The 17,655-nt window shown below is 38.0% G+C and overlaps 1 protein-coding gene across 2 annotated transcripts in view; it reads right to left on the reverse strand.

Annotated features, from left to right (window-relative positions):
* The window catches only part of CWC27 (CWC27 spliceosome associated cyclophilin), a 139,995-nt gene that overhangs the window by 46,186 nt on the left and 76,154 nt on the right, over window positions 1–17,655 (reverse strand). For both annotated transcript variants that reach the window (XM_089495164.1, XM_089495168.1), the window contains exon 11: window positions 8,671–8,774. In XM_089495164.1, the coding sequence (XP_089351290.1) occupies window positions 8,671–8,774 (104 nt within the window). The remainder of the gene's footprint in view (window positions 1–8,670; window positions 8,775–17,655) is intronic.

Below are 17,655 nucleotides of genomic sequence, written 5' to 3' on the forward strand. Positions count from 1 at the left end.
CGTGTATAACAAATCCGTGTATAAGAAGGGCTGACTGTACATGCTCTGGTAACCTCTCAATTGGATTTCTGTAATGCGCTCTACATGGGGCAACCCTTGTAACCAAGCCCGGAAGCTTCAATTAGTGCAGAACAAGGCTGCGAGATTGGTCGCTGGATGTTCCAGGGCAGACCATATAACACCTATTTTGAAAGATCTCCATTGGCTGCCTATTCGCTTCCGGGCCCAGTACAAGGTGTTGGTAATTACCTATAAAGCCCTAAATGGTTTGGGCCCAGAGTACTTGGAGGACCGCTTCTCCCCATATAATCTGCCCTGCACACTCAGGTCAGCCGGGAAGAATCTGCTGAAGGTCCCAACTGCGCAATATGCGGCGACCTCGCAAAGGGCCTTTTCCATCTCGGCCCCAAAAATGTGGAACAACCTTCCCGACGAGCTCCGTTCCACCACCTCCCTGGACCTTTTCAGAAAGAACCTTAAGACCTTTTTCTTTCACCAAGCTTTCCCCCCATGAGATGTGATATTATGCCCTCTCCCCCTATTGTGTAACGATTTTCGCAATGTTTTTGGATCAATTCAACCAAGCTGGCTGTGTAATAGCTTTTAATGTGATATTTTTTACATTGTTTTTATCGATATGTATGTATTTTTATGTTGAAATTTTAATCTGTATGCCGCTTTGATCATCGCGGAAAAGCGGTATAAAAATAAAATCTATTATTATTATTATTATTATTATTATTATTATATTATTTCTATGAATATACTTTTTTATGACAGTCTGTGTGATTTTGTGGTTAGAGTGTCACTGGAGAGACCTGGGAACAAATTAAACCTATTTTGTGACTTTTGACTAACCACCATTATCACTTCCCCACCTCATATGGCTGTTTTGAGCTTAAAAACAGGGAGAAAGAAGCAAACAGTGTCTTATATTTTAAGTAAAGTCAATATATTAATACAGGCCAGGATCCTGTCAAGTACACTGCAGAAATAATCCATGCTTTAACTGCTGTGACTCTATGCTAGGGAATTCTTGGAACTGTAGTTTTGCGAGACATTTAGCCTTCTCTGTCAGAGAGATCTGATGCCACAAAAAACTACAATGCCCAGAAATCTTTAGCACTGATCCAGGGCAGTTAAAGTGGTCTCAAATTGGTTTATTTCTGCAGTGTGTTTTAGCCCTATGATGACTGAGCCCTAATGCTGTAGCTACATCTCATGTATCATGCCAACTGTCATTTCTCAGTGTGTCCCAACTGAAGAGTTTCCGAGGCGCTGAAGATTGGAGCACTGGAAAATGACATCTGTAGCAGACAGCTGGTCGTGGAGTACATTGAGAACAGGCCGCCAGAGAGAACCCTTGGAGTCTTACTGCAACTGCTTCTATAAATATGTCCTACAATTTGGGGATCACTATAGATTGTCATTTCCAAGCATCCTGATTTACAGTGTCTAAAACAGTCTTCAACTAGAATACTGCCTGGATGGAAATGGTCGTTAATTAGTGTAAATGTGAATCCCAAAAGTAACATCTTAGGCTCTCGTAAGTACTTAACTGGATGTCAGCTACACTAAATACATATATAAACATACACAAATAAAATATAACATTTGAAATTGAACACATTCAGTTAGGAAGCAAGAGTTTTAAGACCATGTATCTTGCTTACTATAAGGACTCTTGAGATGGTTATGATCAGCATTTAAAGATATAATACCTAAGGGGCAATAAAAAAACAAACCAACTTTGGAGCAACAAAAGGAACAGGACAATAACCAGCTGAATCCAGAAACAGGTGTAACAATTAACCAAAGTCTTATCTAACTAGAAAAGGTCTTGGGAACAAAGATTATATGTCTAGTTAGGCGGGGTTCTATATCAAAACATGCCACCACTAAGACAGATCTGTTGGTTGCTTCCTCTTGTCTAAACTCAAAAGGAATGGACTTTCTAAACCTTGTCACCTCAGAGTTTGGGGAGATTCTAAAACAGTAAGACCAGCATTTATGCTGCCTCTTCATAGTCTCAGGGACCAAAAGGTGAACAATTTTCCATGCAGCACACACACACATTTGATAGGAAGACCACTGTTGCTAGGATTAAGGTGGGTCAAACATGACAACAGAGCAGTGGCATGAACACGTATGCTGGCAATGAATATGGAACAATGATTTGGATCTTCCTCCCAGCACTTGGTTTCCTCACATACACATCCCGTTCTATAGTAATCTGATGGGACAGTGTTGACAGCTCTTGGAAAAATGCCAGTCCTTTTTTACAAGTAGAATGTGAAATTGCTGGCCTCGGGGTATTGTCTTTCTTTACAAGAAGGAAGAAATGTAACACAACGCGGAAAACGGTTGCTGGAAAAGCTACTGCCACAGGTAGTTTCAAGGTAAATATCAGAGGATGTTTTGATCTCAAGATACATAAAACTCAGAATAAATGAGCCAACAAGGTGTGTAAGAATATACAGTCATAAAACTACATAACTAGAAAGAACAAACCCTATTAAGATTGTTAAAAGATAATCAAGATGGTCATGCTGTTTGATAGATCCTCCAAAAGTAGCACACAAAAACCAAAACAATTCTGTGCCAAAACAGGACAGCATGAAAAAGCAAACTATACCACTAAAGTTGCCAATGTATTTGATAGTATTTGAAGACTCAAATACCTATCTGTTTTGAATTTATCAACTAATTACATTGCTGTTATACTCCAATACACTACTGTCTGCCATGTAACTTTATAACTAGTGGCCAGCAAATGTTGCCTCATTTAGAAGAAAGCTGACATACAAATATTTTAATATATAAATGTGATGAGGAAAAAGAGAAAATGTTTCTACCTTCCATCTTTTTTGCATTAATGATGGTAGGACAAAATCAACTTGGACTTTAAAAAACATCTTAAGAGTGCTTGCATGTTGTTTCAACGGTTTGTTGGGCTGCTATGTGTGTGCATTTTAATGATATTTGTTTTAATCTGGTTTTAATTTTTTGATTGTTCAATCTCATTTTAACTTTTGTTATCGTGTGGATTTTTAACAATAAGTTTTTTGATTTGTTGAAAACTGCTTTAAGTCCTGAACTGGGGAAAGGTGCAATAGAAATAAATATAACATCAACAACAAAACAGTTTACTAAAGAGTTCTAAAAGCGATAGGGAATGAGGCAGTTCCTATCTTAAACCTGTCTGACCTTTCTACAGCTGAAAAACCGTGAAAAGCATGCAGAACAACAAGTAAGACTCTTTCATACAATAGTAGAAGGCCAGAGTCAATCACTGATAACCTATTTGATGCTTGCAAATATTTCCACGCCATGCTTTCCCATCAAGTCTGATCATCTAAGAAAAATTGGCTTTGCAATTACCTCTTTCTAACTACAGACTGTCTTCATGTTCAAAGTGAATAACTGATTACAGTTTTATGTTTCTAAAACGAAACCAGCGTGGTTATATGCTCCTCCATCCCCACCCAAAATCCCATTTTATCTTCAACATAATGCAGTTATAAAGATTAGGCTGAGAAAAGGTGACTGATCTAATCTTTATAACTGTATAACTCTGCTCAATATGTTTTATGACTGAGCAGGGTTTGAAACCCAGGTTCCTACTGTAATTATCTTCATCTCACTGCTAGTTGACAGCAGCAAGACCTGATACCCACTCCTAAATCTAGGCCAATATCATCTTGTTATCAGGGATTGTGTGTGTGTTGTGTGCCTTCGTATTTGACTTATGGCTACCCTAAGGTGGGCCTATCATGGGGTTTTCTTGGGTGAGATTTATTCAGAGGAGGTTTGCCACTGCCTTCCTCTGAGGCTGAGAGCATGTGACTTGCCCAAGGGTTTCATGGCTAAGCTGGAAATTGAACCCTGGTCTCCAGAGTCAGTAGTCCAACATGCAAACCACTATGCCTCTTAATCTTCTATACTGGGTAGGCAATGACAATCCTATGCATTTATATTATTACCTATTGTTTTATACGTATTTTGTAGATTGTATGCCATTGGCAGGTTTTATTTTTATTCATCTGATCATTTGTATGTATAGCGCTGTGTACATTTACAGCACTATAGAATTAAACTATAATAATAATACATTATCTTTCTAGCTTTCAAATTAATCCTTTTTTTCAGTTTGATAATAACATTCATTTTTAAAAGCCACAATACAAATAACTATTGACAGGCGTCTTTATATGGTAACATGGCACTGTTATTTATGTAATTCTCCCTTAAAATGTAACTTGGAAACTTTTAAATGATTGAATGTGACTTCTATATTGCCTCAGGTGTTATCTCAAATAACCACTGTTTTTAATCCTTTCTTTATTTCCAAAGCTCAGGTTGCTCCTTCTAGCCTATATTTTGACAATTCACAAGTGAGGCATTGTTTTGATAATGCACCAGAAAGGAACTGACACTTTATCTTTCTAAAGCAGATTAGCATTTACCTAAACCTACATGTGTAGAGGGTTTAGGTTTGCTGCATGACACTTTCAGTTAAATATTTAAATTCACAAAATAGGAGGAAGATTGAGCAATATAATTTAGAGAAAAGGTGTGAAGAAAATGAACAAACCAATTTATCCAGAACATGGTAAACCAATCAGGACTTTCAGGCTATTATGGTAAACTATTCTGGATTGGAAGAGCCAGTGTGGTGTTGGACTACAACTCTGGAGACCAGGGTTCGAATCCCCACTTGGCCATGAAAACCCACTGGATGACCATGGGCAAGTTACACCCTCTCAGCCTTAGAAGAAGGCAAACGTAAACTCCCTCTGAAGAAATCTTGCCAAGAAAAATCCATGATAGGTTTGCCTTAGGGTCACTGTAAATTGGAAATTACTTCAAGGTAACTCTGGGTTGTGGGTGGGGAGGATGGCCTCACTACTGTTCTTTAATGGCAAAATAGGGCAAGCCTCTGAATGTCAGATTGCATAATTTGAAATGTGCACATTTCTTAGTTGAAATATGCATTCAAGACAAGTCATTATTTCTTCTTCCTCCTCCTGCCTTTTTCCCAATCTGGAACCCAAGGAGGCCTACAAAAGTAAACAGAGGTAGCTACAAAAATCACATTGTACAAAAGTTAAAATATAATTAAATTATCAATCAAATTGAAAGCAGTTAAAAACAAACCACTGGGAAGAACAAGTAGCTTTTGATGTACCAAAAGCTAGTGCTCGCCACAAACTCAAGACTCACTGGTCCTAGTACTCCCTACATTTTTTGCCTGGCTCTGTAGTTACTCAGCTCCAACGTGGCCATTCCTCTACCTTGTTTTATTTGTCAGGTAACTCACATTAGTACTTTCCAGACTCCTACTTCAATTTCTGAGACTGAAATCTCATGAGTGTTACTCACATTCACCTAACTATTCCTTCTCATCTCTCCTAGACTCAGTGGACACCACAGCTTTTGCAATTGCTGGAAACACCACCACCCCTTTCTTTTTTGGCACCCTACAGCATGAGATACTCGGTTGTTACTGTCAGGCAACTACATAATAGGGAGCGACCACACTGACAAGTAACAATAAGCCAAGATTGTGATTTATTCAGGCTTACTGTGATCAATGAACATGAGGGACTCACAGCCTGTTTTTGCACTTGGCTCCTTCCTTTGCACAGATTTTAAAAAGTAGGTAGCAATGGCCCATAAATGACATCCTAACGTAGTATTATAGATCCCCCCTTTAAAACAAGCCAAGATTTGTAACCCAACAACAAAAGCTGCTTTAAAGCCATCTTAATAATATTGGCTTATTTAGGAGCCACAGGCCAGGATCCTATATTTGGATGTCCCAATAAACTATTCTTTCTTGATTTGTTTAACTGGAGAGTACCTTAAAGGAATAGCAAAGAGGGTATGAACACGGTATATGTACAAGCACAGAGGTTGTACACAATCAAAGAAGAATGTCAATTTACTGTTATGAGTGAATACTACTATTATGTTGATTCTGCAGGACCAAGTATCTTCTTTCTTTTCTTAGGACGCTTATCACCAATGCAACTGAAAAAGATGGCTCTAGCCCTCAGAAACTTATGACACAAAATACATGTGTTAGTCTTTAATGTGCCACAAGGCTCTTTCTTGTTTTTATTACAGATGGTATATAACATTGGGAATAAGCCTACTGTTTAAATTGGGTTTATGAGGTTTGACTTTTGCAAGCTTTTGGCACTGCAGAGCCCGAGGTATTTTAATGCATTTTTAAAGCCTGGTTTGGCAGCAGGATTACAAAAGAAAGATTGAAAGAGGCTTGAAAATTATATCTTGTGTTGCTAAAGCAGCAGAAGATCCTGGAGCAGCTGAAGCATGAGACTTAGCCCAGTGGTCAAACAAAATAAAATGACACAAATGAAAAAGCAGTTGTTAAAGATTTCCAGCTCCTGTAACAGCCATCATTATAGGAGGACTTTGTTCTCTACTAAAGAGTCTGAGGGCATACCAAAAGCTATAGGCACTGATACTATGCTTTGATTCCAGTTTCATATGCTGGTTAGTAAAATCAACCACAGTTTCCTGGTTTAGGAGTAAATAGGAAACTGGGTTTAAAGGAAGGGTGAGCAGAAAATAGATTGGTATCTACTGGTAGAGCTTGTGATGATCTGGTCTGAAATTTCTCACTATAAACAGCTTAACAAGAAAGTTTCCCCACCATCTAAACTAGATTGCTGAGGCACAGAAAGTTGGAGTGAAACCAGGAGCAGACATGTGTGGGAAACAATTAAGGCATCAGTTTTGATCCTGAACACAAATTCTTGAACTAGACATGTGCTCAGAGGCACTTCTATCTTAATTCTAAATGACCTAGAGCTAGCTCCCCATGTCACATATTGCATCTGCTTCTGTTTAGCAGATCTCAAGGTTTTAATTTAGAAAATGAAGTACATTTTTAAGGCTGAAATCTAACCTTGGTGTAAACTAACCAGGATAAAAACAGTACAGGTGGTGAGAAGAGGTTTGAAGGGAAACTGCATGGCCCAAATCCAAGTTTATTAAGCTGTGATGACTACATCAGAACCAGCCCAATATGAGGGAAAATAATGCTGTTTCTAAGCCATTCCAAAATAATTCAGTACTGCTCTTTATCACAATTTAATGACACAAACCTAACCTATAAAATCTAGGTAACACAGATCTGTCATCAGAACAGTCTGCTGGTACAACTTCTCTGCTTGTTAGGATTTGCCATCATAAAAGCCATAAAGGGGTGAGGTACTTCAATGGCTGCAGCAGTTCAGATCCAAACCTGTCCCAGCCCAGAGACACAGCCACAAAGATTAACTATGAACAAAAATTTGTTTGTTGCAGTGTTCCTTTGAGTTGTTTCTGACTTATGGCAGACTCTATCATGGGGGTTTCTTGGCAAGACTTATAAGGAAGGGGTTTACTACTGCCTTCCTCTGAAACTGAGAGACTGTGACTTGCCTAGGGTCACCCAGTGGGTTTCTGTGGCAGAACAGGAATTTGAAGCCTGGTCTCCAGAGTCCTAGTCCAACACCCAAACCACTACACCACACTGGCTGTCTGGACAAAAATACCCTAAGTAATTTCCAACAGCCGAAACTGAGGGTGTTGGATATTGCACAGGATTAATCTGGTCTAAGGTTGGCTCAGTTGGTCCTTGTCCATCTTCACCAGCTAGAATTGTGCTCAAAGACATGAAGAATATAACAAATAGAGATTTGGATCTTTACTAGTGTTTCAGCAAGGGCGATATGTTAATTTAATAGTGAATTACAGTAAAATAATCTAGCAATATACCTCAGTCCTCAGAAATCAACTTATTAACATTCCCAGTATTTCCTGGGAATTTAAGTTACTTTATTCAATGCATATATATTCTTAATTTTTTAATTTTGTAAAATAAAATAAAATAACTTACCAGAAATCTGGAAAGATTTACAAACTTCCAGGATATTGTATTGATCCTGACCAAAGGTAAATACCAGAATATGTTGAGACTGTTGATCTAGACTTTATAATGAACTTATTATGAAGAGTAGCTAGATTCTATAAAGCCACTTACTGGATAAAATCACAAGCACAACTAATCTTGAAATAATGAAAAACGAAAAATAAAAAGTTGGACGTTGCTTTAATGTGCAAGCTAATTTTTCAATGGGCTATTTTAGAAATTAAACTGATAGTCCTTACATTCAGCATAATTTACATGTTATAGTCCTCCAACTTAATATTACTTGTGTGTGCCTTTTTTTTTTTTTTTGGTTACAATAAGCTACCATTTTAAAAGAGAAGTAAAGAAATGCAACCCAGGATATATCATAAAACCAGACAGGAAATGCTATACAGATTGGAGAAGACTCAATTTTCATTTGATCCCATTTGCTCCTGTTCTGCAAAATAAATAGCCTGCAATCAGTAAGACTTTGTGCAAGGGACAAAATCTCTAGAACCTTTTGAGAGAAAAGTATTTTACCATAAATTTAATCAGCAAACTATTAAGGAAAAGTTAAATAAGTGATAATAACTGGCTGATGTTCAAGGGTTTTTTTCATGAGCAAACGATGGACTAGATTTTTGTATATCTTGAGGATATTTGGCACCCTGCCTTCCTGAGAAAATTATCGCATTGCACTGGTGTACAAGTACAAACACATGTTACCTTATTTCATGGCTTACCTTCATTGTTACTTTCTTTTGGTTTTGTGACATTCTCTTCCCTCTTTTGCTTTGCTGCAAGTAGTTCACGTTTCAGCTGACGCACTTCTTTTCGGAGCTCCTCACTGTAGAAAATAATGTTTAAATACATCAATTTTTAAAATTTTTAATTTTTTGAAACAAACTAAAGCAAAACTAAGACGTAGTAAACTGTTTTTATTCATGTTAGCATTTTATGAATTTCAAAAATCCCCATATGGCTAAAACACACAGACACACATACACAGCCAAACAAGCAACCTATCAGTAAATCAGTAATTAAACATGGTGAAATACAAGGTACGATATATACTCATGTATACCTCTAGAAATTTTAGTTTAAAAAAATCCATAAAACCTGTGGAAACTTATCCACAGGTTAATGGGAGTACTGTGACTTAACTTTTATCAAAAAAAGAACCACCTCTTCTCTGAGAGGAGTGGCAAAATGGAAAACCTACGGCCTGTTACAGACCGCCCAAAAGGGGAGGCCTTGGGCCGCTGCCGGTTGCAGCGCAGAGGAGTCGCAGCATCCAAACCGTGCGACTCCTCCATGCTGCAAAGAAGGAGCGTGAAAATCGCCCTCCTTCCGGCAACCCGGAAGATACGCTGCACGTGCCAAAGCGTGCACTCGCAGTGTCACTTCCGGGCCGCGACGTGTCAAAATGGCGGCGGCCATGTGGAACAGCCGCCGCCATTTGTTACGGACTCTGTCCGTAATAGGGTAAGGGGCGTCTGGAAGAGATGCCCCTTTTCAAAATGGGACGTCCTAAGGACGTCCCTTATGGCCGTGTGTAACGCGCCTCAAAGAAACACCAATTCCTTCTACTCACTCCACCATGGTAATGCTTCTGGCTTTTTTGAATGTCTGGGTGGGAAAATAGTGGCTCTGTGGTGCTTCCCCAAAAAGGAGATCCAAGAATAGATGGGGTTAGTATTTCTTTTAGATTCTCCAGGGACAAACTAAGCTCTCGCTTTTCTCCACTCTACTCAAAGAAGGGGGTAGTTCTTTTCTTGATTAGAGTTAATACTGTAACTTAATTATTGCCTTTACATTCTTTTTGACGTGTATATTTTTCTTAGCCCTGCCTACACCTGATCATCTACCACCATACTGCACAGCAACCATTTACTGTAGTTCCTTTTTCATCCATCCAGCCTTTAGGGTGAACACAAACAATAATGCCTGCTGGAATTTGTAATTTTTTTGTCATTATTATCCTTTGCTTTGTCCTTTCCATCCTTTGTTACACGCCTCTAAGTTTATTCTTCACTTATCCATGGGCGATAACAAAATCCATAATTTTGGCCTCAAAACCTGCCCTCTGCATATGCATGAGGTTGATTTATAGAAGAGTATACAAGGTAAATGCAACTTCCTAACTGGACAGTCTAAAAAAAAATGTGAAGCTGCAGTCTGGCTTTATAGTTTTCTTAAAAACTGAATTCAGACAACTGGATTCAGATAGGTCTCAACAGTCTAGTATTCTATATTGCTAAACTTGAAACAACTCAACTGTTAGCTAAAACCTCACACTGTGTTCCCAACCAATGGAATGTGGAAAGCATGGAGCCCCATGAAGGCTAATGCCAAACATTGTCAAATACCCCACTTTCCCAATGATCTTCAAGTATTTTTAATTGGTGCTTCTATTTCACTACTGGTGGCACGGAGACAGCAACATCAAGAAGGGACACTGAAGCCATCTCTTCCCTCAGTGAATAATAGTGGTATATAAACAAACAGTACTGATTGGGATTGGGTTGGGGTAAAGGAGACTTTGGCTGTCTTCTCCTACAGTCATCCAAATGTAACTCCCATATAACCAAATTATTTTATGTAGGAATGTTAAGGCTGAAGTTTTTGCCCAACTCCAAAAAGTAAGTATGTGAACATGTACCATGCAGGGATCCCCAGCTGACATTACAATCCTCAAGGCAAAAAAAATGTTTTATACTCTTGATACAAGCATACTACGGAAACTATCTGTCATCCTCACGTTATTTTGTGGGACAGTATATTAAGCTTCCAAAATTGCTGTCTATTCTGTACATGACTGAATCAATAACTTCATATTACCAGGATTACCAGTCTGGCACTTTTCATAAGTAACCCATTCACAGTTCACCACCAGAGAGTGAAAACGTCATCAGTCAAGAGCAAGCAGCCAAGTTTGGAATAATAGACGAATTAAAGGGCATTGACAGAGCTGTGGAGTGAAGCTTGCACAGCACATTCTTGGATTATGTCTGACTGTAGCTATTTTCTCCAACCTTTCATAACAGTAATTTAGCATCATGTTACTAAATAAGAGGAAAGATGACAAATAAGACAAGCAAAAGATCCCCATTCCTTTTTTATCCATTGAATTAGTACTAGTTTTTATTTCACACAGGAAGGCAACTAACCTATGATATACAACATTTGTAGTATATTTTATTAAATGCCAAAAAGTCAAAAGAATAAAGTCGCAAAGTTATCTAGGCAAGACCTGTTAGATAGCAGTTGAGGTCTGTATCTACTTACTGAATCCAAATGGGATTTACTTCTGAGTAATCACAAAGGTAACTGCATGTACATGATTGTACTGTGTATTTCTTCTACATAGGTATGAAAAAGCATTCAGGATTTATTTTCAAAGACACGAAAAAATCAACTTCCAACCCTAGAAAATCCTGGAATTTGTATTTGTAAGGAGTATTCCACAAAATTTTTGCACACTCATCACACCAGAAAAACCCAAGATTCTTTCAGGTAAGCTATGACAGTAACATCGGTATAAACACTGCAATGCAGAAAAATCCTTAGTGATTAGTTTAACATAGATGGTACAGAAAATCTGTTTTGTCCCAGTCTTGGGCTACTGATTTCAACAATAAAATGTTTAAAAGCATCCCACTGACAATTAGCGAAGTCTGAAATTTCTTCAAATTGGTTGGATCATGTTCACTGTGTTTTAATTTATTAGGATTATTATTATTATTTGGATCCCCCCACTCCACCCAAATATGTTACATAGGACTTGACTCTATTCTCACACTTGGGAGTTTGGACAAAATAATCTAAAGATTATGGTATAAATACTTAAGTGCTTTAGGAGTGTGAGCAATATTGAGTTAGAGAGAAATCACATCATGGAGGAAATCCATGGCTGGTTCTCCCATTTTCTTTTTTATTGAAATGCAGATGTGGTGTTGCTGAGGACTTGGATGTTAGTTTGATCTTAGGAGCATTACTGGAAGAGAGGCATTTTAACCATCTCCTCAATAAAAGCCCCTGAGTGTTCTGCTTTCCCTTCTGCATAATAAGAAGTCAGAGAGAATGAGAAGGAACTCATTCTCAGGAAAACTGTTTTGTATTGGTGCTTTCTCCCTTTCCTTAGACAAAATGTAGAACCATGCTGTGCAAATAGGTAACCTTCTCTAAATAATGTCGTTCTTCATTTTTTAAAATGTGGTGTTGGGGAAATTATGTGTCTATTTCAGTCCCAAGTATCCCTGAGCAAGACAAGACACTTCCACATCCTTACTAAAGATAGTATGCATCTCTGCTGTTATTTTAATATGTCCCTGGAACACTCTGAAGCATGATTAATTTAGATGTCATCTGTCATATAGGTGACTACTGTTTTTAGACTGAACATGGTAGGAGATAGAGTTATAAACATTAGCACAACTTTTTCATTTAAAAAAAACACATGTATATATAGTAAAGTGGCAAAAATGCTCCATCCACCCACCCAACCACCCACCCATTAATGATTTTTACAATGTTTGAAAAATAATGACTAAAGGGTGATAGTTTAAAAAATGTAATACATTAACATTAATTTTACAAATGGGGTAGGAGAGGCTATCATTGTTACCATTATAGGTAACATTCTTATTTGTAACAGTGTATTTTCAAGTTCTGGCTGGAATCATTTTGAGGAATGCTAATATTTGACACTTTTTTTGATAATGAAAATTAGTGTTCTAAGTTTCTTTGAGTAACCACTGGCAATTAAATATTTCTTTTGAGGCAAGGAAACCTTCCTGTAATGTTTGAAAATGGTGCATAATGATGTTTACAAGAGCTTAGCAAAACCTAAAATCATATCCTCTCATAGGACAATAATTCACTGAATCTAAAAACACAGTGTATTTAAAAAGAAAATAATAGCATGTTTATTTATCTAAAACAGAGGTAGGGACAAATGCTGCCCAAATGCCTTCCCTGTCTTCCAACCATATACCTTACTTCACACTGTAACTTTTTGATATAGTTTTTCAGACTATTGTAGTTCTAAAGCTCATTCTGAAACCAGATTAAAATGGGTCAGTGCTTGTCAGGCTAACTTATGTGGGTGACCAGTAATCTTTTAATTTTTCCCTTCCTAATGTGGCAGGGACTGGAGCCATTATTTGTTCCCACTGACTACAACTTGCTGCAGACCAACAACCAATAGCTTTTGGACCAGCATAAGTCCACTGGCCGCCACTTTGAGCAGCACTGATCTAGATAACTAGGAACCTCCAGGAATGGTTTAAACTGCCCAGCTATTTTGCTCTTAAGCACATTGCATCTAAAGGAACACATCCATTAAGGGTGATCCTTTAGTTCAAATTTGGAATAGGACACTGCAAAAAGGGAGGGTATTTACAATGAGGCAGTGGTTCTCAAATACCTTTGTACAGGAAAGTTTTGTTCAAGAGAAGGTACTCCCTTTTAGGGAAGAAGGCACCATCCCTGCTTCAATGATACAATGAGATATTTAAACTGCATGGAATCATCCAACTAATCCACCTCTGTGAATCCTATCAGCCAAGATGGGCAAGAGTCAAGCTTGTATGTAATGGGAGAAACATATGCATGGGCCAGAGCCCTTGCACATAATGGTACAATTTGTGATTGAAAAAGCACACATATTTTATCCTATGTCTATAGGTCTCAGCCACAGACTCTGTTAAAAGAAGCCCAAGATCCAACCAAATTAACAAGAATCCAAAGAAATACACAAGCATGGAAAGAACTGTCAGTCAAGAAGACTGAATGGAAGTGAGCAACAAGGACTCCCAGAAGCTGCTTGGAGTTTTATAGATGGCTGACATTGTCTCCTACAACATTATTCCTTCTTTTTTCTCCTGGCCTCAAAGGACAGGGATATCTCTTTGGCATCCATCAAGTCTTACTGAGGAGGAACCTGTCAACTGTATGAGCCACCAGCTCCTATGACTCAAGGAAGGAACTATCATCTGGAATGAGAAGGCCCCCACAATCCAACTCTTCTGTAACAGATTCCTCAGATTCTGTTATTACATATTACAGTTTAATATTCTGGTGTCTTATCCTCTTTAATCATTGGGTACACAAACTAAACTTATAAGCCTGTAAATGTTTACCACTTTCTAAGGGTCCAAATCAAACTGAGCTCCTTGATGGACCATTATGTTTCTAATCACGTTTTGGCAGAAAGTAGATACTGGCTAGTTTACTGTAGACTATCTAACACAGTATATTTGTTGCAGTAACATCACGCAAAACCTTTTGGATCCATTAAGACACTAAAGTTTATAAATATAATGTGTGCTCAGAATCATTTGACAGTCCTAATCATACTTTAGATCAATCACAGGTTGCACTCTATAAATTTAAAATACACTGATAAACTATTTTAAAAGACAGCGGCAAGATGTAGATCAGAGATGACACGTGAAGCCATTTTTCGTGGCACATGGAAGATGGTGAAGAAGAGGAATAGGTACTTGCCTGTTCCTCCTCCTTCCCAGCTGTCCTGGGCCTTCAGCTGCCTCCAGAAAGGCAGCTAAAGACACGGGGGGCAGGGGAAGAGAAAGATCAGGTGCGTGCCTGTTCCTCTTCTTCCTCCCTCGCCCTCCTGGGTCTTCAGCTGTCTCCGGAAAGGCAGCTGAAGGCCTGGGAAGTCAGGGGGAAGAAGTCCTGCTCTGGAAGTCCCACCCCCAGAGGACAGAAGTCCCACCTCAAAAGTACTGCCCCCCCCCGAAGTCCTGCCTGTGGCACTGGGTAACACCCACTGCTGGAAGGCCTTTTAGTTTGGGTACTCAGTCCCTAAAAGTTTCGCCATCACTAATGTAGACCATGAAAGACTAAAACTAATCTATCCCTTGTTAAGACCAGCAGGACTCTATCATATGGTATGGCTCTGAAAAGGTTATAAATCTATCCCTTGTTTAGACCAGCAGGACTCTATCATATGGTATGGCTCTGAAAAGGTTATAAATATGTTTCTTATATTGGTCAATGATATTTCTGAATCATATCCAATAAAGTGAGAGGTATCAGACAAAACAGCAACATTCTTTTATAAATTCTGCTTTGGCCCTATCGTGAGTTCTTCTCTTCTCTTCAATTTCTCTCTACCTCAAAGATATATTTACCATGTCTGAAAAAATAGCCAACATAATTTCTTCTTGGCCTGCCACATGATTTCTCTTTTCATTGACAGGGCAACGCTATATGACAAAGCACAAAAACCTTCTTTTGGCCTTCCTTCTATATAGGTGCCTCTGAAAATTAACTAGGATTCCCCCCTCTTCCACTTTCCTATTATTAAAAACATGGGACATCTGAACTTGTTACATTTTCCTGATCCTACCACCCAAGGAGCCTCCACTGCCCCATGACACTGGGGTAATGCAATCTGACAGTGAAATGCTTATTTATCCCTTAAATAATCCATTCAAAAATCTAAATAAAATCTGCCAACAGAGATGGAAAACAAAACAATGGCTGATAGATGGGAGGGATTGCAGTAATTATTGGACTAGTGCATTAATTTCTTATGCAAGCCAAATGATGCTCAAAGTTTTTACCATATATAGCACATATATGGTAATATATGCAAGATGTCCAAGCTGGGTTCAGAAAAGGAAGAGGAACTATGGAACATATTGCAAACATGAGTTGTATAATGGATCAAACCAAAGAATATTTGAAGAAAATCAGCTGGTATATTCTATAATATATTCTATTCTTAGTCTTTAATCAAAATGGAGATTGTAGTCAAGAAATCAGAACAAAACTTGGACTGGGAAGGGAAGCTATGAAGAAACTAGATAAAGTGTAAAGATATATCACTCAGTACAAAATTTAGGATTGACCATATCACAGTATTTCCAATTTCTATATAAGATTGTGAAAGTTGGATGGTGAAGAAAGCTTACAAGAACAAAATCAATTCATTTTAAATGTGGTGGCAAAGGAGAGTTCTATGGATACCACGGGCTGCTAAAAAGACAAATAAATGAGTGAGTGTAAATCAAGCCTGAACTCTCCATAGAATAAGTAACAGTAAAATATTTTATTTAAATAAGTAATGAATATAATTTTAAAATGTCTTTACTACCCTCTTGCTCCAATGCCACAAACTATCAAGAAAATGTATCATAATTCCACAGCATTGAGCCATGGCAGTTAAAGTGGTATCAAACCAGATTATTTATGCAGTGTGGATGCAGCTCATAAGTACAAGAATTTGCTCTCACAACAGAATACAGATAAACTGAAATAGATTTGGGCTGATTTCCCTGCTATCTTCTGGCCACCATTTTTGAAATCCCAGCAATATAGAAGTGATGTACCAGCATATTCTGCTATGCTTAAAATAAACTTGGCAATCACACTATGCTTGGGACTGGCCCTTGCAAGCAGGAGCAGGAAACCTCTCCCTGACCCAATCCTTTTTACATTCATAGTTTCCGTCTATATCACCTCTACCAGCTGCATACTGACAGAATATCTTACTCAACAGGTCTTGTTTCTGACTAGTTTAGATTCATTTGGCAGGAAGAGGAATTACTTACAACTTGGAACAAAGCCAAGCCTTTGCTCTTTGTCAAGTACTTAATATTTATTTTGTGCTTTTCATCGTTAAGTGCTTTACAAATATTAACTAAGACTTTGAACAACCCTTGGAGGCAGGTATTCTTCCTACTGAAATAAGGAAATGAACACTGTGTGCAGAGTGTGTGTGTATTATTTTCCCAAACACTATCTGTGACAATGAAACTAGTTTCAAAAGGTGCCATTTTATGGACTTTCATACACATTTTAAGTCCAAGGAGCACTGTTTTGAAAATGCATCTCTCCACTTGGTTGACCATAAGCACCTAACTCTGATGTGGCTTATTTGGACCACTGTAATTGATAGAGGGAAGTACATATCTGTTTAATGAATGACCTCTGCTTATTGATAAAGCAGGCAATGCAACATTGATTAATAAGAAAAAAAGTATACTATATATACTCATCTATATATCGACCTCATGTACAAATCAAGGGTTGATTTTGAGGCCAAAATTATGGATTTTGATATGACTCGTGGATAAGTCATGGGTAAAACTTAGAGACATGTGACAAAAAAATCTAAGGAAAACAATGCCAAACAACTTACAAAATTCCACTAGGCAAAACTGTGCTCATCCCAAAGGCTGGATGGATGAGAGAATTGGGGGGGGGGGGTCAATGCTTCCAGGACAGATTATGCTCTTGCTTTTCATCAGGGAATGGTTACTTTTTAAAAAAGAGTTAAAGTACAGTACTTACATTGACCTATGGATATGTCGACTCAGGTTTTTGGGATCAATTTTTTAAAATAAAATTGCTAGACTTATACATGAGTATATGCAGTAATTTTTTTTTAAAAAAATAAGCTTATGTACTGACTAGGAAAAATGACATGCTCTGTTCAAGAGAGATTATACCCAAATTTCACCTTTTCTCTCTTAGTGTATTAATGAAACAACCAATCTAATGTGGAATTGGGACTAAAAAGCTGTTGAGTGTTTTTCTCACTGTCCAGGGCTGAGCTGCTTTGGAAAAATCATTTCACCTTTCTGTATCAAAATTTTCCCATGTGTAAATAAAGAGGGTTGCTGTCTGGATTAGTTAATATTACTGCTCCCAAGATGTAAAAGCACTTTTTAGTATTAATAGCACAGGGTGAATCA

This window comes from Sceloporus occidentalis, unplaced genomic scaffold (genome assembly GCF_023333645.1).
Source record: "Sceloporus occidentalis isolate IW3139 unplaced genomic scaffold, rSceOcc1.0.p SCAF_1, whole genome shotgun sequence".
NCBI classification, from domain to species: domain Eukaryota; kingdom Metazoa; phylum Chordata; class Lepidosauria; order Squamata; family Phrynosomatidae; genus Sceloporus; species Sceloporus occidentalis.